This window comes from Gastrolobium bilobum, unplaced genomic scaffold, assembly GCF_033153095.1.
Source record: "Gastrolobium bilobum isolate Gb01-03AN ecotype WA unplaced genomic scaffold, APGP_CSIRO_Gbil_v1 utg23138, whole genome shotgun sequence".
Lineage (NCBI taxonomy): Eukaryota > Viridiplantae > Streptophyta > Magnoliopsida > Fabales > Fabaceae > Gastrolobium > Gastrolobium bilobum.
The window spans coordinates 242,775-266,510 of record NW_026897057.1 but is presented as its reverse complement, the minus strand read 5'-3'; the positions used below and the strand labels follow the sequence as shown (position 1 = coordinate 266,510).

The window sequence follows — 23,736 nt, the reverse complement described above, 5'->3', positions numbered from 1 at the left end:
AAACTCTTTACAAGTTGAACCATTGTTGGTAAATTAATTGTTTTTCTAAAAAATATAAGTTTAAATTAATGACGGAACACCACTTTGCATTGATAAATAAAAAGTACCTTGTAAAATATACGAGGTCCCCCCCCTCCCTCCCTCCTCTCCTCTTGGAAATCGATCTGGTATTTTTACTTCTATTGGATCTTCCTTCTTGATCTTGGTGCCTTTAATCTAACTCTACTTGCTTATTTCACTTGGACATTATTTTGTATTATCTTTTCCTTTACCTTATCTACATTCGATTCATATTTATTTTAATTTTTAGAATTTGCTTTCAGGGTTCAAAATAACAAATTGGTGCTTCGATGATAGTGATTCTGCCATAAACTAAGGGACGATGCGCACAGTTCGAAAATTGACCAGTTCATTCTAGACCAATTTATTTACACCAGTCCAATCAATTATGTTTGAAATATTTCAAAATGGCATAATCACAAGATCACAAATTGCCTTGCCTTCGTATTTATCAAATCAATAATAGTAATTGGCAAACAGCAACTACCATGTTTTTATGAACTCTAGGGTTGATGACACTAAGGATTTCCTTTTGGATATAGGTCCACATACCCTGATAAAGAGACAGACAAAAAGAGAAAACTACAATGAAGTGATAATTAATCTTTACAAATAACCATATTCTATTCCAAAGATTTTAAACACAGGCTGAACATCCAGGGGTTGCAGCTGATATAGCCTAAAGATGAGTGCATACATACCAGAAATGGCTAAACCTGCCAACTTCCTTATAACTTTGTACAACCCCAGCAGTCCCTAATAAGGTGAGGTTAAATAATTTCAAGGTATGCACGACAGAAATGTACCTTTTCAACCTACCAATATGATATTGTTGATGCCATCTCACCTCCCACTACGATAGTGACGGTCTTCTGACTTGTCCTTAAATCGAGAAGAAAGATCTCGGTCTCTGTCAAAAAGGCTTTCCGGCGTCCAGCTTCCACGCCTACTGGAATCGCGGTCCAAGGGTGAAAGAAGCCTCTCTGAAGATGAATAATGAAGAGAATGGAAAGAAATAGGCTTTGGGGATTCTTCATCATGCAAAGGACTTCTCCGGTCTGATTGGGACCTTGACATCGAAGGACTTCTTGGTACAGAATCATGACCACCAAACCTAGGATGGAAACTATACTTGGATGAATTATATCCTGGGTCCCCTGGAGGACCATCTTCCCTGAAGTCCCCTAACAATCTTTGCTCTCGATAATAGCCTCTGCTGCCATATTCAGGACTTTGATTCCACCGATGCTGTGACCAGTTTCTTGGAACATCTGAACTTGAGGGTCCAGTCACAGCAGCCCACAATCTTTGATCGGCATTTCCAGGAATAGGTGCATTTATTCCGGGAAATTCAACAGTCATTTTCCGTTTTGGTTTTGAAAAATCTGCTTCCATAATCTCCCCATCCTCCTGTTCTGAAATCTCCCTATCAGTGTATATTGTAATGCCTGAAGGCTGATCCTCATCATCCACATCTAAATTCAAAAACATGAGTTATGAAGATAACTAATTTCATATATCAAATAAGAAAAAATGAAAAGGAATGAAGGATATATCAGAAAAAGGTAAAAAAGAAAAAAAGAAATAAGATTGAAACTTAAAATATATAAATAATAGCACAAGTTCATTAAGTTAAGAAAGAAACTTGTGCAACAACCTCATAGCAGATTTTTCAAAAATTTATCCAGGAAACTTATACATACAACATTAAATTTAAAATATCAATTAGAGCTTACCAAAAAAAAATATATATATCAATTAGATATCAATGCACAACTAAGAACCCAAGATGACCATTTGTGTCAGGCAATGCGATAGGAATACACCAACCTTCACAATGCTGAGTGTTCATAATAAATGAAGGGATATTATTATGGGAGGATTCCGTATAAATTATAGGTGATTCTGTATTTATGGTGTCGAATTATATGTGATTGGTTACGTAATTATGGGTGATCAATTTTGTAGTTATGGATTATGGATAATTGACTACGTGATTATTGGTGATTGATTCCTTTATTAAGGGTGAGTGATCATGTATTTATGGGTAATATGTGATAAATATGGTAGAAGGAAGAGGTGACGAGAGACTATTGAGTATTAGAAATTGGGAGTTGGGGGAGATCAGGTGCCTCTCAAATACCTTGGATGTGAGGTTGCAGACCCTCGAAGTTCTATAGTACTCAATCCTAATTATATCTTATTACCAGTGTTTTGGTTCATTGTACTTGGGATTTATCCCTATTTCGTTATAATAAATAATTTTTATTCCTATCACATTGTAATCAATATCTTTAGTCTTTGCCCTAAGCACAACTTCAAGTATTGTTAAAAATGATATTAGAGTAGAAGAATATATTTACCTTGTATTTCGTTTATGCTATCTGATTGTAGTAGGTTAACATTAAATGTGTTGCTTTTAGCTCTGTACAGCTGGCAACTATTGCTGCAAAGCTATTTTGTTAGAACTGTCATATCTAAGTGTAACTGTCTCATCTGATAAGCTTGGGTAACAAGCTTCTCTCTGAACTCTACATATATCAGTTCTGTGCTTCCGAACTGTGTGATTTAACAACACAAGATTCAGTAGAAACACTTTCTCTCAGATTCTTTCATTTTTTCTCCTCTCTCTTCCCTAACTCTTAAATGAAATGCAATTAGATGCAATCAACATTTTTCAGGGTTAAAAAATTGAGTATCAGATTCTATGCGATTACAATCATACCGCCATTTGTATTGAATTCCATCTGCAAATGTTAGGTGTTTTGTCTTGCAAGTGACAATAAAACAGCTTACCCTAATGGCTGTCATATGAACAATTTCGTACTTAATTGGCTTACTGTCAATGCTTCTACAAGGTGATCATGAAAACAAGAAATACAACTTTATTCTTCCCAAGAATGATGTAATTGAGGTCAAAGAAATGTATTTTACCAAGATATCCAGGTGGGTATCCTATTTCTCGCATTCTGTTAAGCCACGGAGGTGGATCAAGCTCCTGCGTAACAGAGAACATTTTTCAATTTCATAAAGACTGAAAAATTCTGCCACATCACAGAAGTCTCCATTGTAAAGTTTAGTTATACTCCAGCAAAAGTAAAATAACAACACTATAAATAGTGTAATTTTCAAACTATTTACCACAACACAACTAATTTTTCCATTCTGCCACTTTTATTATAAGCTTAGAAACCATCAGTTGAAAAAGCAATTCATAAATTACTACACCTAACATATTCTATTCAATAATTTATTCCAATATTTTTACTTTAACACTTACACATCCAATTTACAATTCAAAGGTTGAGTAATTTGTAGAACCAAGTTCAATTGATATATATTTTGTTAAAAAAAATTATGTACATATACCTATATGTATGCTAAAGACTATTTAGTGTAAAGCTTTAAGTGAAGTCTTAGAGGTTAAGAGAAGGGTTTCCTCTTGTGCATCTAAAGTCTAAACCAAATTGTACAAGTGTCATTTGGTTGTCAAAGTCTAGTTTAAAAAGTTTAGGTTCAGTATGAGGAAATACACTCCATTATCAAGTCTTCAGCAAATCTATTTTCCATTTCCCACTCCTCTCTTCACCTTTTCATGAAATTATGTATTTAAGGATCTTAAGTTTCTGGTTCATAGTTATCAAATGCGGATTGCGGCATGTCGCGGCCAACCCCAAAAAACGTTATAGCGTTATAGCGAGTCGCGGTTGCGAAAATAGTGGAATAGCTATATGATAGAAATAATGACAAAAAGAAACATTTTTTAAAGACAGAGATAGCAGAAGTGACAGAGAGCGACATGGATAGACTAAAAAACCCTTAAATTTTTTCTGTCACACATTTAAATTTAAGACAAAATTAACAGTTTGCCTTATGACAACAATATGGCTGCAAATGCAATGGCAATGGCCACTATTGCGTTCCGGTGCAGCGCGGAGCGGTTTCTTGCGACGAGGCACCGCAACGCCCATACAGCGCGGCTCGCGGCGCTATTAACTACTATGTTCTGGTTTATGATGTGATGCTACCTATAGAGTCACACATCATCAATTCATCACGATGGATTGTGGCTTACTTGCAAGAGTTACATTTTTCTGCCAGGAAGTAGTGGCATTGAAGTTAAGTGCAAGGTGAAACTAGGAAGCAATAGAGTTTGTTTTTTATGACAAATTGTTAGGACCCATTTGCAAGGTATGGGACTTGGAGTTCCACATTGGTTGTATGGGCAACTAATGTTCATCACGATGGATTGTGGCTTTCTTGCAAGAGTTACATTTTTCTGCCAGGAAGTAGTGGCATTGAAGTTAAGTGCAAGGTGAAAACAGGAAGCAATAGAGTTTGTTTTTTATGACAAATTGTTAGGACCCATTTGCAAGGTATGGGACTTGGAGTTCCACATTGGTTGTATGGGCAACTAATGTGGGGTTTATAAGACCTTGGGCACTCCCACCTTTTGAGCTAGCTTTTGGGGTGGTGCACCTCAAGGTTCTTATCACAAACATTGTACATAGCTAATTTGGTTTCCAACATTACTTATTTCTGTTTTAGTCTTGGCTCTGGTTCTGGTATAGTTCTTGGTTTTGAGGCTTGGTGCTGCTATTGCGTCCGCTTTTGGGTGCCAATTTGCAATTAGCAGGTTTTCTACCAGGGTAATCTCATAATTTGATTGACTTAAAAAAGGCCAGTTGGATGGTTCTGGTAGGTGTTCTAAGATTTGGTTGGAAGCTGGAAAGTGTCTCATCTTAGTTGGATTACTTCTTTCTGGATCATTACTGGGCTCTCCTATAGGTGTTTAGATCCAATTCTATTGCTGAAATCTCAGTATATAGGTGTGCACAGTATTGTTTACTTGAGACATCAATAGGTCTGACTGGAGATCAGAATTTCTGGATTTTATTTATAGCATGTATAAGGATGTGACCCCCCAATTAATTTGGATAAAGGTGTTGTTGATGTTGATGTTGATGATGTATAAGGATGTGACCCACAGAAATACACACGGGCTGTTTTGAAGATAATGTGTGTGCATTACTGGGTCTAGAAAGTGAAGATGATAGTGTCAGATGCCCTGGCTTTGGTAGGCAAGCCATGTGCTTGATTATATTGTCCACGTAAGTATGGAGTTCTGATTTGGAATTGCTGGTGACTTTTCTGTGGAGTTCATCGTGTTAATTCGGAATTCAGCATGCAGCTTTGTAGCTTTTTAGTGTTTTGGCTGGTTCTTTGCAATTTTCTGATATAGAGATTGGACTGAGTTATATTGAGGTGATTGCAGTCAATTAATGGTTTTGAAGTGGTGCCCTGGTGTTTCAGAGGTGTGGCTGCAAGGAGTGTAGTTAAAGGATCTGATGTGGGATGATGTTATAAATATTGGTTGGGTATTCCTTTGTTGTTTGATTTGTTATGGTTCAAAATTCAAAGCTCCCTCAAAGATCAAGAAATTAGCATGGACAGCAGGACTTATCAGGGTTAACACAAATGACATTTTGCGCATTTGTAGACCCTGAACTGCTCTTTCCCCTGATGTTTGTGTGTAGTCCTAACTCAGAAATAGTATAAAACATTTATTGCATTGTAAGGCTGCTACTTTACTTAGGAACAATCATTTTGAGGGTTCCTTGGTGAGCACTAAGTATGTCCTCTATTGGAGCATTTGGTTTTGGAATGTATCACTCTTTAATAAGGGTACACATTTGATCATAAACCTTTTATGAGATCAGCAGGTTGTGTTCATGGCTACCCTCTAGGGTTCTTCTCAGGGCTGTTTCAAGGGATATGCTATCTCCGATATGCAGTCGGATTGGGCAGCTTTGCTGCACTGCTGATTTTTTATTGATTATCATCAGTTTGTTTTTCCTACTTTGGACTTTGAAGGATGTCCTATCCTCACCTAGTTGCATTTTCCCTCGTGTCGTTTCAATAAAACTTCTTTCTCAATCCAAAAAATATAGTAAAGAACTAAGGGTGGAAATATATTATAATACTTAAAATAACATCAAAACAGAATTTTCAATAACTCTTACCCCCATGCCCAAGAGTTGACGTGTTACATCATCAAGAGCACCTGGCCTCAAACCATCATACTTTCCAGCTGGAGAATTCTGATAATATCGAGTTGGATTGCGGGAAGAAGCATTCTGGTTCCGTCGGGACTTGTGTTGTTTGCGAGCATTATTGACAGCAACATTGTTACGAGGCTTTGGACACTCGCGCAACGAATGATTATAAGAACCACAATTGAAGCACCGGGCAGCAGCATCAATGATCTCCAGACCACTATAATATTTAAAAATAAAAAATAAAAATCAAAGAAAGCACAACATCATGATGGAAGCTAAAAGTATATTTTGTCAACAAATAGACAACAGCATTAATGAACAAGACACTGATGGAACCTAATATTATTCATAAGAAATTGCAGAAATATAAATGGAGACAAGCTCCTTACAAGGATAAATTGCAGAAAATATAAAGGAAATACAGAAAATAAACACCAAAAGACCTCACTCACTCTAAAGCCAAATACCTAGGCCAAAGAGATCCCAAGAGATCCTTTCTCAAAACCCCACTCCAAATATTCTGAATACATGAATACCTCACACTCTCACACCCCCTCCTTATATCCTATTATTTAGGAATATTCTAGAATAATTTCCCTAACAAACTAGCTAACTAACTAATTTTGCATTGCTAAACTTGGGCCCACTAATCCTAGCCCATCAATACTCCCCCTTCAAAATTCACCTTGTCCTCAAGGTGAGGAAGATGATAGGGGATGTAATTGAACATCCACCTGGGTCCCATTGCTTGAAGCATAGTGTTCTATTTTTAATTGCATTTCTGCCCATAGAACAAAGTCTTTTGGAGGCTCCATTAACTTTAGTGTGTTTCAGGCATAAAGAAAAATCCCACACATATTGCATCCATTTGAACTGATCCACTAGTTCTGGCCCATTTAGCTTGCTTTTGCCTTGGCCCACTTCTATTTGAAGCACTAAATCAGATTTAACCCTTTCAATTTTTGGGCCTTGGTCCACCCAACTAGCTGGAGTTATCTTGATGGGTTGGATATAACTTTTCTTCTTTTTTCTTAACATAAAATAATTTTGGGCCGAGCCCATTAACCCAAAAAATTGACCTAATTTCCAGAATACCATCTCTGCCCTTCTTCTCTCTTTCTCCTTTTCTTTGACGCTTTGTTCACGCTGCAGGTTTTCTCTTTTTTTGTTTTCGTCTTGTATTTTTTTAGCTTCTGCCTTTGCCTCTGCGTCTGCGTCTACTTCTTCCTCCCCTCCTCCTTCTTCTTCTATTTCTTTGGGTTGCTCATGGTCAAGCGCATCCGGCCAGCAGCTCGTCTTCATTATTGGCCGTCTCTGGTGAGCCGCAAAACCTGCCGCTGCCCCTGCCTCCATTCGTGGTCGTAGCCACTGTTCGCGCGCGGTCTCCCTGCTGTTTCCAGATCTGTTCGTGCGTCGTCTCCTTGTTCCAGATCTGACTTTGTCGTCTGCTTCTGTTGCGTCTCCCTTTTCTGCTTCTGTTGCGTCTTCCTTTCCCGCGTCTTCATCTTTCTCTAGTTCTTCAGCTGTGTTTTCTTTTTCTGATACCATTTGTAGCGCTGTCATAGTCTCTCTGCTGATTTTTGTTTCGTTTTCTATTGCCATTGCTGCTGCATCTTCTTCCTCTGCACTTTTATTTCTTTTTTCTTTTTCTTCTTTTTCTGTTTCTTCTTCCTTTTTTTCTGTTTCTTCTTTCTTTGCTTCGATCTCTATTTTTTTAGCAAAAGTTACTGCTTCTTTCTCTTTGCCTTCCTTGATTTGTTCCTTTGCTACTTTATCACCATCAATTGCTGGATCTGTTTCTCCATCATCTACCAATAAAATTTCCGGTAAATATTTCTCTATGAACGCCTTCTCAAACTTCTTCAAGTTTGCGGTAAGATTCAACCACTTCCAACCTTGATACCAATTGAACGCACTCCCTCTTAGCCCTCTCACCGTTTCCCTATATTTTTGATCTTCATTGATTCCTTCGATCTGGAAATATTGTTCCAAATCGATCAGCCATCCCCAAGCATCATCTCTTTCTTCTCCAAAGAATTTTGGAACATCAGTAAATCTGAACTTCATTTTTTTTTTTTTTTTCAGATCTGGATCAAGAACACCCCTAGATCGGAAGTGCTCTGATACCAAATTGATGGAACCTAATATTATTCATAAGAAATTGCAGAAATATAAATGGAGACAAGCTCCTTACAAGGATAAATTGCAGAAAATATAAAGGAAATACAGAAAATAAACACCAAAAGACCTCACTCACTCTAAAGCCAAATACCTAGGCCAAAGAGATCCCAAGAGATCCTTTCCCAAAACCCCACTCCAAATATTCTGAATACATGAATACCTCACACTCTCACACCCCCTCCTTATATCCTATTATTTAGGAATATTCTAGAATAATTTCCCTAACAAACTAGCTAACTAACTAATTTTGCATTGCTAAACTTGGGCCCACTAATCCTAGCCCATCAGACACTCTTTAAAATAAGTAATTTAAAAGCTTCCTTAGAATTAGTAACAGACCACCAGAACACAAAAATGCATGCAATCTAAATGTTAAATCAAGACGCTAAAAAAAAGTAAAGCACATAAGAAGTGAAAGCAATGTAAAAAGGTCTGAAATTCAATTGCACCATAAAGAATCCAGAGAAGTTCCCATATTCCCAAAATTTGACCTCTTAACCCAATAAAACATTTTTCTCTTAGCCCATAACCCAATAGAACAACATAATTCACATAATCAAAGCCCTTGTACCATAGAACAAAATGTTAGCCATTCTACAAGGAAAAAAAAGAATTAAAATTGTTAGTCGGCTTGGAATGTTCTTCCTTCTATAGGACCAAAAATTCAAATTTTGCAAAACTAAATAAACATTTCTACAAAGAATTAAAAATAGGCTTTCCATCTGAAATCATCCCAACCATTTAAAAAATCTAAAAAAACAAGCCAATCTAACACTGTCAAAAATATAAAGACACCAATAAGACATATAAAGATGTAGTTTAATGCTAAACCTACTTAAAGTAGAACTTTGAAATAAAAACAAATTTTTGCAGTACAGAAGATCCAGAAAGAACAAATTCTGTAACAAAACTGATTGAGGATTTTATTGAGCCTCTGAGAAAAGGTTTCTATATGCCGGGAAACATACAATTGGAAAACCAAAAAACAAGCTAGCAGGCTAATCATGATATTAATACAAAGCAGATACTTCCACTAGTCATATTTCATAATATTGTATTTGAAACATCACATGATAACATGAACCACTAGAACTTGTAAGCTAAGTGCACCTATAATTTCATCCTAAGATAATACAAGTAACAGGGCATACCCATCCACATTACTTGAACCATCAGCTGAAGTCAATCCCAAAGCATATCCGCGATCATATAGAGGCACAGAATCACCATCTAAAGGAATGAAATCTTTATTCTTATCATTTCTTGTCTGGTTCTCCATCCAGAATGACTGCAATTCAAAGAAATCGTAAAAAAATAATGACATTGCAAACAAACATTTCCTTTTTACATTGCAACATAAATAACCTCAAAATAAGACAATGCGGGTGTGTATTAGCTAATACTATATCATGTCTGTTATCCTCATAATGGTTAATGGCGTAGCTATTACTCAAACAGGCTTACCACAACAACCCTACAATTCTCACGATGCAATAGTTAGAAATAAAGGAAATCAGGAAAAGGCAGCATGAATGCCAAATAAAAATTAATAAAGATAAAACGATGATGGAACAAATGTCACACTTGAAGAAGAGTTAAAAACAAAGAATATTAATAAAGGATGAGGCAATTTTTACAAAACACAGAATTCACACCGCGATGGCTACTGTAACCTTAGCCCTATTAATACAACCAACTGCACGTAGTTGCAGTTGAGGGCCACAACTAAAACCTTTATTCCAGATAAGTCAGATTTAGACCATGAAAGAAATTGGACAATCCAAGAACAACTCCAGCTGTCCTAACACTTGAAACTAGTGACAGAAAAGTTTCCTAGCAGTGGAATTGAAAGCTCCACAACCTGCAATTTTCCAGGTTCGCATAAACAGACTGAACAAACTAAGTAAACTTACCACGGAAGAGGTCTTTTCAAGTCCAACATGTAGAGCAGGAAAAAAAGTCTCTTCACCAGATTCCAAAACTTCGCTAGGATCCTGAACAGAAAACATAATAAACTTATCTCATTCCATGGAGAACTAAAAAAGCAAAACTGCATTTGTTAATAGCACATTTGCCATTCATTTCCTTGCCAATACACCAAACTTTTAAGAATCCTTCCATTGGATGTTCTCTAAATCACTCGAGTTATCTACAGGTAAATTTTTACAATATTGTGTCAATCTCAAGTCTAAAGCCAATTATAAACAAAAGTCATTTTTCTGTCGCGTGATATATAATCATCTCCAGAAAATAAAGATTTGTCGGATTGCCACATTTTGATAAGGGTTATTATGTCTGAAGACCAAGAATCACAACTCATCATCAATGCCAAAATCATTGGCCATGCATCAAAAACAAGCTTCAGGCTTAATTTGAAATTGAAAGCACCCTCACCTGCAATGGTCATATAGTTTTTTAATTGATTGTAAGCACGTCTTTGTATTTGTGCTTCTTTGTCAATCATTAGTCATTATTTGGATTACAGCTCAACAATGATAACTGTTCAAACTCTAATTTCATTTCAAATACTTATATTCACACATTCGTTCTTTTTCCATGTTTTCTTGTCATGATATTTTATTCTCTATCCTATATTTACTCATTTATTTACTATTAAGAAAAATCTTCTTTCACCATGAAAAATGAAAAATAATTGGCCTTACATTGGATGAAGTAATGTGTTTAGCATGCCATTCCGACCACTGTTGTAGTAGTTCCTCAAGCTTCTTTCTACTAGCTCTGAAAGTGTTCAAACACAAGGCAAAATATCAATCAAGGAAACCATACTGCAGGAACGTACAATCTAACATTAAATAATAATAAATAAAAAAACAACATATATAGCTCTTCTTCTTCTTTTTCACTTTGGATATATAGACCATACCCCATTGTACTTTTGAATAACTTGTAAAAAGGGAGGCAATACAACAAACCTTGTTAGGGAACTATAAACGAAATGAACTGAAGGTTGATGTTCATCAACAGTAATCCGAGCTCTTTTAGCACCTGATACAGCTAACATATCATGTTAAGGGATCACATAATAACAGGAGATAAAACTGTTCCAAAACAGTATTGAAGTAGAACTAGGAAGATGACTGCATAGAACTAATCCAAGCAAGCAATAAGTAAAACAGATTATAATAATTAAGATGCAAAAATTGCACTAAGTACATAAAAAAATCTAATTTACTTATGTAAAGTAAACTAGTAGAACCTCAAAGAACATCTTTTCATTGGGAATTGATAGAAGGATACATCTTCCATTCTCAGCATGCATGGTAACAGTCTCCGTCAACTCAATACCAACTTGCAAATCCTCAGGTTCAGCTTGGCATGACTTGTTCTCGTTATCTAAAGAATCACTTCTTTTGTTTTCAGCTTCAGAACCAGAATCTCCAACAGCATTCAAATGCTCATCAACATCCATATCCAATGAACCTCCTTTTTCCTTCAATTTCAATAACATGAAAATTTTATCACACTGAAAATAGCTCTCTCTCTCTCTCTCTCTCTCTCTCTCTCTCTCTCTCTCAGAACAAAGCGCAAAGAGAATTGTGAAGAAAAACATACCCTAAGAGCAACGAAGAAACGATAAGTTCGCGGCGAACGACGTCGTACGGCGTGGCGGAGCAGAAATTGCAGAGCAACTGAGAGGAATGGGAACCCTAGAAACCTAGCTCAGCTTCGAATTGAATTTGGGGTGGGCGAACCCTTTTCCTTAGACAAAACGCAGCGGTTCAACGAGCTGGTGCATTAGATTGGGGATTGACTAAAAAATCCATGAGTATTCGATTGGGATTCTATGGATTGAAAAAAAATTATGTGGTATTTAATTAAGATTTTAAAAAATTATTTTAAAATCTGTTCAAATATGTCAAGATTTTAAACAATTAAAAAACAATTCTGTGATGTTCAAAAATCTACTAATTTTAATAGATTTTTTATTAGTGTGAATTTTGTGAGACTTTTTAGTAAGAAATATAAATAGGATGTTTCTCCCACAATTTCACAACCTCTAGGTTTCTTGATATTTATCTATTGCAGTGTTTTCTTCTTCCTTTTGCATGTTGATCTGCTCGAAATCGAGTTCCGCCACGAGAGTTTCGTCAAAACTCAATAATAACTTTTTTTTTAGCGATTTTCATCACAAAATAACCTAGAAACAACAAACTAACGAGATTTTAATATAATCTATCTCAAAACAGGATATTTTTGAGAAATTTTAGAAGTTTAAAAAGTTATTTTTTAAATTATAGGTTGCGATTTTTCTTGGCGCAAAAAGATGTGATTTTTGTATTAAGAGCAAAATAAAATAGTAGAAAAATAACAGGAGAATTAAAACCCTCAAACTAATTTTCGTTTTATATCAATGAAACAATATCAATTTAAAGAAAGATTGAGACTTTCATAACATGACCCCTATATTTCGTAAAAAATTTCTTCACTGTAGGAAAAAATTCAAACAATCTTTGTATCAATATATAACTAAAAAATTATTTTTCAAAAACCTCCAAAGCAATTTAAGGTTTCAATGTATCGGTTGAAAAAAAAGTTTAGAAATTTTCTAAACTTTTATGTAATAAAACTCAAAAATTCATATTCGAAATTTTCTTAGAATATTCCATTAAAATATGTATATTATATGGTTAGAAAACTCTCATCACATAGAACAAAATTCTCAAGGTTTTTAAGATCAATTACAAAAAATTCCAAACAAAAATTTATCATGAACTTTAGGTTCTATATGTAAATTTAGAATTATTTTAATAATTAAAAAATTTGGGTCTTATAATCATATATGCATAACTTTGATACCAAATGAAGAAGATAATTTTCAACGGCCAAACCGAAGAACAAGAACGAGAAAATAGTAATGCATGGAGGACTAGTATAACTTTAGATATGTGAAAAGCTGTTGCTTAGTAATTTTGAATGTTTGTTAAAAATTAAATTATGTTTGATTAATTGATAAAATTATATTAGATTTTACTTTTTTTATTAATTTCATTGCATTTCTTTGTTTTTTTATTAACTCTTGTAATTTTGAATATTTGTTAAAAATTCTTATTGTCCTTTCAAATCTTGTAAATCCTTATTGTCCTCTCAGATCTTATAAATTCTATTAAAATACTTTAAAATCCAACCTTATAAAATCTTGCTTGTAAAAAAAATCTTTTAAAAAAGTCTTTAAAGTCCCTCCAATTCTAAATAGTCTTTTAAAATCTGTAAAAAAATTTATCTCAAAAAAATCTTTTAAAATCCTAATTCAATACCCCTTAATCTTGAAATGAATTAATGGATTCTTTGAATGAGTTTTGAGGTTAATGAATTATTTGAATGATTTTGGATGTAATCTTGAAAAATTATTTAACAGATAAAATTTTCATTAAAAGTTAAAAATAATTTATAACTTCAAATGGTAAAAAAACAGAAGAGAAAAGATTTTTTTTTTGGAGTTACCCAACCCTAATTATCTCTTTGAGACGAGTTGGCTCCCTCCGGTATCCCCACGAGCTTCGACTCTTTGAGCCGGCTATGAGACTAATCCGGAGTGCGGGGGAACAGTGATGGCTAAAGGTTCAGCCCCCTCCCCAAGAATGCATTCAGCGGGAATCGAACACATATCCAACCCCACTAACTCAGCGCCAAGTTACCAACTGAGCTGCACCCATTGGGTCACAGAAGAGAAAAGATAAATAGTTTAAAACATAAAGTTTACAATGAAAAAAATAATTACGTTCACAAGTAATCACAACCAGGAATTACATATAATATATATAGAATTAGGGAAAAAAGTTTCTGATGTTACTTTAGACAATTTTATCTAATGTTCATCGAAACGACGTCGTTTTAAGATTGAAAAATTAAAAAAATTAGAATGATAAAGACTATTATAACCCTGAAATAAATTAAAATTACAAAAATATCAAGATTTCCGTCCCAAAACGACGTCGTTTCGATGAACATTAGATAAAGTTATCTAAAGTAACTTTAGAAAAAACAAACTCATAGAATTAATAGAGTTAGGATATTCTTACTACCTATTTTTTTTACTATCACTTCACTACCACTCTAATCATCATTGGATTAGAGTAAAAGTTGAATGAAGAGAGAGAGAAAAAATAACTTTTGAATCCAATGGTAATTAAAGTGGTAGTGGAATGGTAGTAGAAAAATTAGTAGTAAGAATATCCTACCTCGAATTAATAACATATCTGTCTATAATTTTAAAAACCGCTTGTATAAAAAACCACGTTTACTATTATATTTGTAACAAAGTTGGCTAAAAAATAATTAAACTAGATAAATATGCCTGTAAGTTGGTAAATAAACGAAATATATTAGTTACACAGGATCATTAAAAAAAATCATTTTAAAAACTTCGTTCCAAATATATACAAAAAAAACTATCCCATATAAGAAACGAGTACTATAAATTTATTGTAGATATAAATTGGATTATGAATATATAAAGAATGGTTAGTCACTTTTACTGTTGATGCAGATGAAATTTTTTGTAGCAATTTGATTTATATTAGGATGCGCATGCGAATCCTGATGTTAAAAAAAAATAAAAAATCAGGATCCGCATGTGTATTTGACTTTTTACGTGTTAGTGCAACAAGTTTCTTTAACAAAGTTAAAAATTAAAACACAAAATAAAAATAAAAATAAAGTATATTTTTTATCCTCAATATAAATTATGGGACGTAATTTAATACCTTAAAAAAAAGTTGACTTGTTGTATCTCTAAAATTCAAAATAGACTCAATTAATCAAAATCATAATCTCTCTGAAATTCAAAGAAGATCCATCTTAGTCCCTTTGATCTCTTTTGGAATTCAGATGGACCACGAATCAATTTTCGTTTTAAAGGATTAATTTGGGCCCTGTTATATTTGTTAAGAACCAAAAAAGATATTTTACTTAACCCCAAGGGTAGCTCAGTTGGCAGCTGAGCTCCCAATGGATTGCTTGGTGCAGGGAGCAAACCCTGCCTCAAGCAGTTTCTTGGAAAATCTTTGGGGGCCAGAGGATAAGCCAAAAAATCTTCGGTTGGGGGATTAGTCTCGTCCTTTCTCCGGTTGCGAAGCTTAGTGCACCCACTGTTACAATGAGGGGCTAGCTCAAACGGGCCGTATCCCGAGGGCATGGTACCCGGAGAAGGTTGAATGGGGATACCTCCTGACAATGTACCAAAAAAAAAATATTTTACTTTAAAAATAACTAAAATATATTTTCTGAATTTGATTCTAAAATTAAAAATAAAAACAATTACAATTTTTTTTTTTTACAAAACAGGCTTTATTAAACATATTTTTTTTTCTTTTTTCTTCTGAAAATAAAAAAACAATTTTTTGAGACAGATTTCCAACCGGCCTATAAAATCAAATATGTTGAATTTTTTTACCATAAAAGATTAAAAGTAAAATAAATAATAGTCTAAATTTGTAAGACCCTCATTGTTTAATATATATATATATATATATATATATATATATATATATATATATATATATAGGATCAAGATCATTGTATATCGGTATAAGACTAATAAGTCTTACACCACATCTCAACCATTGATTTTCTTGCATCGAACAGTTATAATTTAGGAAGTCATACGAATTAATTAAAATTAATTAATAATTAATTATACTACAAATACAAATCGATGATTTTCGACTATCAACGGTTGAGATGCGGTGTAAGACTTGTTAGTTGTTAGTCTTATACTAGTATAAAAAAACCTACCCCATATATATATAATAGTAAAAAATACAAAGAAATAAATCCACCTAACACTTTAGATTCATGAACCTAAACAAAAGATAGCGCTGATACTTTTGGATCAGTACTAGATTCAGATCCTACATATAATTTATCAAAGATTTTAAAGACATCATCAACGTCACACGCTATGTTGCACCGACATCGATACGGGACATGATATGATACGACACGGTGACACAATAATTCTAAAAAATATTAAATTTCGAAATGTTAGGACACGTTTTGTTATTAAATAATATTTTTAATAAATATAATACAGTTTATATTTAATACATGTAGTAACCCATAATTAATTACATTGTACTTATAAATTGTTTTACATATAAATTAAGCTAAGTTAATTATATATTAAAAAAAATTCTAAACTATAAAATAAGTCAAAAATTAAACTAAATGAAAAATATACCAAAACAAAAAAATCAGACTTAAAAAAAGCCCAAAAGAAAAATAAAGAAAGTTTCAAAGAACCAATTCCACCCAAAAGATTAAGCTGATGGGTGAGGCTATATTAATGATTTTATATATCTCAACACGCTCCCTCACACGAGAGTCCAATTTGAAGGGTGGACAATGCACTGACCCACCTACTTATGCTAAGAGATTCCACAAGAGAAAGTGGGAGGCAGAGGATCGAACCCGGGACACGAGACTCTGATATCATGTAAAGAACCAATTCAACCCAAAAACTTAAGCTGACGGGTGAGGCTACGTTAATGATTTTATATATCTCAACAAAAGTAATAAATAAGGGAGATAAAAAATTGAAATTAAAAATAAAAAATAAAAATAAAAAGTAGAAAACACACTCTGTTCAATGTTGTATTGTTTGCAGTGTCTCTGTTCATCAAATGGTCCACTTACATTTCCCCACCTTTGCTTTCACCTTCGTGTCCAACGTCACTTTCAAAGGCAACCTGTTCTTGCTCTTCAGTCTAGCTTCAAATGGTCCACCTTCTCTCCAATGCTTGCTCATTACTCAAAATCTGAGCTTTCAGTAGTGTTGTGTTTTTTTTCTCATGCTCGAAGGATGGTATGGTCCCATCGTCGATGTCAGCGTCGCCGGAGAGTATGAAAATGGAGGTGGGTTGGTACACGAAGAGACGTCGTGGCGTTCTGCTCTGTTCTCCGTCGGAGCCTCTGGCGAGACTGTCAAGTTGGTTCCCAATATTTTTTATTTTAAATTTATTTTAATTTTATAAATTTTTTAATAATTTTATATTTATACCCTTTGACCGTGTCGGATACGGTGGTCAAAATTGCGTGTCAGGATAGTCAACGTGTCCTAAAATATTAATCACATGTCGGAACGTGTCAGTGTCCGACACGCATTTTTCTTAAAAAATGTCGTGTTTCGTAGGTCACACCTACTTCCTTTATGTTCAATAGTGTCTTACAGTGGTGTGTTGGACCTACTCGAATGGGGACAATTTTGAATAACAAGTTTGAATGAAATGTCTAACAAGTTTGAATCCCCGACAAGTAAGTTATAGAGCTACCTCACTTCCGTTACTAGTAATTCGATTAAATGTATGAAACGTCCATCTACCCAATTGATTTATGATATATGTGGTTTATATGTTCATGCATGTTTATCCTACATGATAGATGATGCGTGCATTAGGATTTTGAGAGACTAAAGATATTCTCGAGTGCATGCATTACATGCATGTTATGGGGACTTAGAAGAGGAGACAACATCGGTTGGGGTTGATTTAAGTGGCATTTTTTTGGATAAGAGACTCATAGTAGTTGTTGAAAATGGAAATTTGTGTTCTGCTGATACTTGCTGACGTCGCTCGATGTAGCAAGCAGGTGAGCGAGCAATCTCGAGAGATGAAGCCCTTTGGCCCTATTCTCTGTGAGATAAGTTTTGCTATATGATATTGTCCATGCACATGAATAATGCTTAATTGCTTTATCTGCTATTGTTATGATGAATAATTGTTATTAAGAGATTGCTAGAAATGTTACGGTTACAGTTATGAATATTATATATACATATTACAATTATAGGCATAATGCCATACATGTGTCACAATTACATTTATTAGATATGTCTGAATGTGTTTGAGCTCAATACACCTACAGATCCATAGCGGACAGGCACATATAGCCATTAGATACGGATTTATATGCGGATACAAATATAGTAGCTTATCTGGGACTTAAGAATCCACACAATAACTTTAGACGACTAGTGATTGCACACACACACACACATATATCTTAATATATATAATCTTAAACCCACCATTGGAAACTTTGATGACGTGTTGTTCTGTCCTTCTGTAACACCCCGTATATATCCGGTAATGTTATCATACTATCATATTAAGTTGCGCTTAATTAAAAATGCGGAATATCTTTTTCTTTTCAATTATGATGTCATTATCATTACCAACTTGCTTATTAATCAATTAATAAAACATCGCCTGTATGCAATTGCAATAAAACAACTAACTGAAATACCTCATTAATTAAAATAACATAATGTATGTCTCTAGTCATGGAACTACAACACGTAGACCGAACCACTAGCAGTTTATACAACTCGACTCAAAAGTACTAACAACATAGTGGCATGGACAACTCCCATGCTCACCCAAATAAGGCAACAAATCCCAACATAAGTCTCAACTCAAAACATAAAGAGCAGAAAACATAAACAGCATCTAATCCAGTCATGGCAGCAATACAGCATAAATATCATAATCAGCTAAGCTCTAGCCTCCTGCCGCCAGAGGCATCAGTCACCATACTACCTTAACCTGAAATAAGCATTCCCCAAACGTGGGGTGAGATCTCCAAACAAGAAATCTCAGTAAGACAAGGGGTCCTCAAGGATCTTCCACCCCAAGCTCACTTACATGTGCAATATAAGTTTAAAAGCAGTTCAGCAATATCATTTCTAAAAACAGTGCAATGCAGCAGATAATCATGTCATGTGTGTCAATTCTATTCTACTGGCCAGAGAAATACAGGATTTATATACGTCTAATACCCACAAATAGTGCAAGATACTACTTGCATCCACCCCGAATCACCGTCTTGTATGACGCCACATACTCAGGCTTACCGTCAAGATGGAACAACACATGCATATTAAAAGCCATTAACACATCAAGCTCAACAACATTTCATATATCAAAAGCATGTAACACAGCATGCATATAACCATACCCCCATGGGACATGGTGGAACCACAACATGGCTAAACCGAGGACACGAAAGCTTACCTTGCAAGCTAACACCCAAAGCCAAGAGTCCACAGCTCAAAGTCCAAACACAGCAGATTCACAATCTGTTATGGACCAACAATAAATCAATAACATGCACCGCAAGCATACAATATTAAGACAACGCCTTTCCATTACGTTTTACGTCTTAAGGCTTCTCACCAAGCCATAAGCCCTTAATCAAATGATTCTGACTTACATTAATTAATTACAGAAGTTCAACTTCCTCAAACTAGGGTCTACAAACCCATAGATCAGTTCTGGATGAACAGTACGCTACTGTTCCTCGCAAACCCAGAATATTCGGATATTCCTCGGGGACATGTTCGGATATGCAATATCCGGATATCTCACAAGCAATATCCGGATATCCAATATCCGGATATTACTTTGGCAATATCTGGATATCCAGATCCCCATATCCGGATATCAATATCCGGATATCCATTTCCGGATATCAATATCCGGATATTCCACGGCAAATATTTGGATATTTCGCGACAGAATGCAGTTTCTGCATTTCGCGAAGATATCCTTCCAAGGTTCCATTTTTAACACTTTCAAACGTTAAAGCATGCATCTTTATACTGTTTTAGGGTCATATCACTGTTGGTTACTGGTTTAACTCATTAAACATGCAAAGACACATCTTTTACTCAACAAAACACATGATCAAGGTTGGTACAACTCACCAAAGTCTAAAACAGAGGCAAAGGGTTGCTCTTGGAGCTCACAACCAACTCCCAAACTCTGACTTGGAAGAGTGCACGAAAATGCACAACAAGGTGGTTCCTTTCTTCACAAAGATGACCACTTGGAGCTTCAACAACCAAGAACAAAGCCCCAACACTCCAACCCACTAACTTAGCCCCCTCACAAGCTCAACACAACCACTAACACTCAGAAAATGGTCCCTTTATCCTAACCAACCACATACCCAAGTGTTTCCCCAAGAGAGAGTGTGAAGAAATTCAAAGGAAAAGCTTCAAGGTTTGAAAACTCAAGAGAAGAAGGCCAAGGAACCAAGTTCTGGTCAGCCACCTCAAAACCTCATGCTCAAAAATCTGTTTCCTAGGGTTGTGTGCCCTTAAATGGAGTATTTATAGCCATAGCTCATTTAAACACACAGTATTAACTTTAATTGCTACGCTTAGAATTTTAATCCCAAACTCAAGATTCTTAAACTACACAATTTTACAAGAATTATCATATTTTTCTTATAATTTTCCGAGCACTTTTTCGGTACGCGTTTTTCATAGCCAGTACCAGTTTCTGGCACCAGTTCTTATTATTTTAACTTGAAACTCGTTTTCCAAGTCCTACATATTATTATAGTTATTATCATGCACTTATTATAATTTTCCGGGATACTTTTTCGGTACACATTTATACCGACTAGCAGAACCGGTATCTGCAGTTTTCTTCCGAAAAGCGACTTTTAGCATTCTTAATCACTCACTATAATTATTAAAGCCTCATAATAATTATTAGGATCAATTATGGAATTATTTCTTAATTTCACATAATTACTTAATTAAATTCCTTAATTAACGGTGCGGGTTCTTACACCTTCATTCTCAGCTTTGTGTTCACACCTGAGAAGAGTTTGAAAAGTTGCCTCTTTTGGAAATCTTTTACTTTTCGCATAAAAAAAATTGTAAAATGGGTGGGATAATATTTGAAATTCAAAATTCGTTGGTGGCAGACAACTGTATAACTTTTCCACTATGAGCTGCATCGGTAATGGTGAAGTGTATTCTACAAGCACTCAAATTTTTTGAAATTTAAAATTAATTTTTTAAAATTAATTTAAAAAAAATTACGACTTTGCCTATAAATAAGATATATGAAATTGGCTATTCTCTTTTTACTCACACAATTCAAAATCCACTTCTACGGTTTGTTATTGGAGTTTTTTTTTGTATTCGTAGCCTTTTCTTCTCCAAGCTTGGTCCTCTTCGTAGCCTTACAGATTCATTTTGCTTCTATTTTTTGTGTTTGTGGCCTTTAGTTCTACATTATGTTCTCCAAATATGATTTCATAAGGGACCTTAACCCTACCAAAGAGGATTGGAGGATTAAGGTGAGAGTGCTGAGGAGTTGGAAAGTTCCTAATTTTCAACGTCGTAATTTGGATGACAACTTGGAGATGGTTATGTTGGATGAACAAGTAAATACACTCTCCTTTTTTTACTTTATTTTATCGTCTCTGTTTTGGATGAACGATTTCTTCATGTGTATTTTTGTAGGGGGGACGGGGCCATGCCACTGTTAAAGGTTCTTTGCCACGGCGAAAAAAAATTCGTGAAGGACAGGCTTATTTTATTAAAAATTTTGGGGTTGGATTAAATAGCGATAATTATAGGCCAACTAGACACGACTATCGCTTGTCTTTTAACCTCAGGACGGATGTTGCATCCATTGTTGATGTTGTTATTCCTGTATATGGATTTGATTTTGTTCAATTTGATACAATTGAGAACGAAGGAGCTGACTCTCCTTATTTAGTGGGTAATGTTTTTTTGTCTTCCTAACTATTTTTTGTTTTGATAACATTGTCGTAAGCCCTCCTTTTTTTGTGCAGATGTTATCGGTTTGCTATCTGGTATAGCGAAGTTCGCGAGCATGTAATCGCTGGTCGAAATACAAAAATGGTTGTGTTGGAGCTGGGCAATTTCAGGTATTACCCTTTGTCGATATGGAATGCTCTTGTGAAATATATCACTGTGTTATATGTGTGCTTAAAATATATTGCATGTTCCTTCTTATCACTGCAAAAATAGTGGCCAGAAGCTTGAGTGTACTTTGTGGGAGCAGTACGTTGACGAAGTGCAGACTTTCTTGGCGAGTAATCAGTCTGCTCAGAATTTTATAATCATTCAGCTTGCGAGAATAAAGGGTTTCAAAGGTATTTTTTCATGTCTTTCGTTCCTTAGCTTTCTATTTTTTTTATTTTTTATTTTTGTATATCTGTGTATTGTATATTGTTTTGTATAGGTAAGATAGGAATAACAAATACAAAGTATACAACAAGGATCATCACTGATTCCAATGTTCCCGAGATAGCGGCCTTTAAAAAAAGGTGTGGTGTGTTGTTCTTTATGTTTGTAGTGTAAATTGAGAAATGAAATCGGTTTTTCTTTGATGCGGTGATGTTGACATGTCTCCTGACTATTTTGTGTTTAATTATTTTTAGGTGTCTTTCGTCTGATCCTGTGGACAACAGTCAATTGTTGACTCAGTTATCTAGCCAGTCATCGTATTCTTTTGATAATGATTTCTTAAAGGATACTTAGAGGAAGTGTATCAATGATATAAAGGATTGCAGTGAGGTCACAACATGCATTACTTATGGAACCATAAAGTCGATTAAGAACAAGTACAACTGGTGGTACAAATCATGCAAGAGATGTCCGTATTCTGTTTCTGAAGATTTTGAGAAATGGTATTGTAATAACTGCCACAAACATTGGTCGGATTATCATCCAAAGTGAGTTAATTTGTTTCTTATACTATTTGCATAAAAGTTGATTTCTTTTTGATATGCGAACGTAAGACAACTATTGTTGACGTTTTACAGATTTAGTGTTCAAGTGAGAGTGGTTGATGGTACGGATTCTGCTTCGTTCCTACTATTTGATAAAGACTGTGTGGCTTTGCTGGGTATGAGTGCTGTTGTTTTACGCGAGAATCATTTCAAAAGGGTTTGGTCGTCACTCCTTTGTATTTTTATAATCGTCGAGTTTTATCCTTTTGAAGTTGTTATTGTTTAAATTATCTTTGTACAACATATTTTTTGTAGGGTGTTGATTTAGAAACTTAACCATCTGAGCTGAACGTTCTGAATGGAAAATCCATGTTGTTTAAGGTGAATGTGAAGCAAAATAATTTACACGCATATAGTGAGTCTCGATATCAAGTTGCAAAAGTTTGCTGCGATGAATCGATTATTGCAGCATTCCTCAAGTCTGTTGTTGACGTAAATGTGTGTCTTTTCCTCCTGAGATAGTCGTTCATTTTTTTTTAAATAAACCGTTCCTTTTTTTTTTACTTAGCATTTTGTTCTATTTAAATTAAAACTATTATTTTTTTCTTTCCAGGAGGAAACAACATTTGATGATACTGTTGATAACTGTATAGTTCCATCAGAACCAGAAAAAGTTGCGGTATTAGCGAATTATGTGAGCTTTATAAAATATACATGTGTTCTTTGTATAATGTAATCTAATTACTTATGATGTAAATTAAATTTTTTTATTTCTTGCCATGATTTTGAAAGCCAGACCTGTGGCAGTACAAATGATGATGACGTTTCTTTGACTTTGTTGACACCGTTTGTGAATTATAATGATTCTATGGAAGACAAATTTAATTGTTCAGTTGTGCGACCATTGAAAAAGATCAAA

General features: G+C 34.7%; 1 protein-coding gene across 1 annotated transcript; it reads right to left on the bottom strand.

The window, feature by feature from the left end:
- Positions 1-509: 509 nt before the first annotated feature.
- On the bottom strand, positions 510-12,017 carry LOC133303798 (uncharacterized). The gene is made up of 9 exons (XM_061503773.1): positions 11,874-12,017; positions 11,559-11,751; positions 11,234-11,315; positions 10,964-11,039; positions 10,214-10,294; positions 9,452-9,588; positions 6,084-6,336; positions 2,995-3,058; positions 510-1,535 (listed from the first exon to the last, which is right to left on the bottom strand). Exons 2-9 carry the CDS (start codon positions 11,728-11,730, stop codon positions 904-906), a joined length of 1,497 nt encoding a protein of 498 aa, XP_061359757.1. The 5' UTR covers positions 11,731-11,751; positions 11,874-12,017; the 3' UTR covers positions 510-903.
- Positions 12,018-23,736: the final 11,719 nt, after the last annotated feature.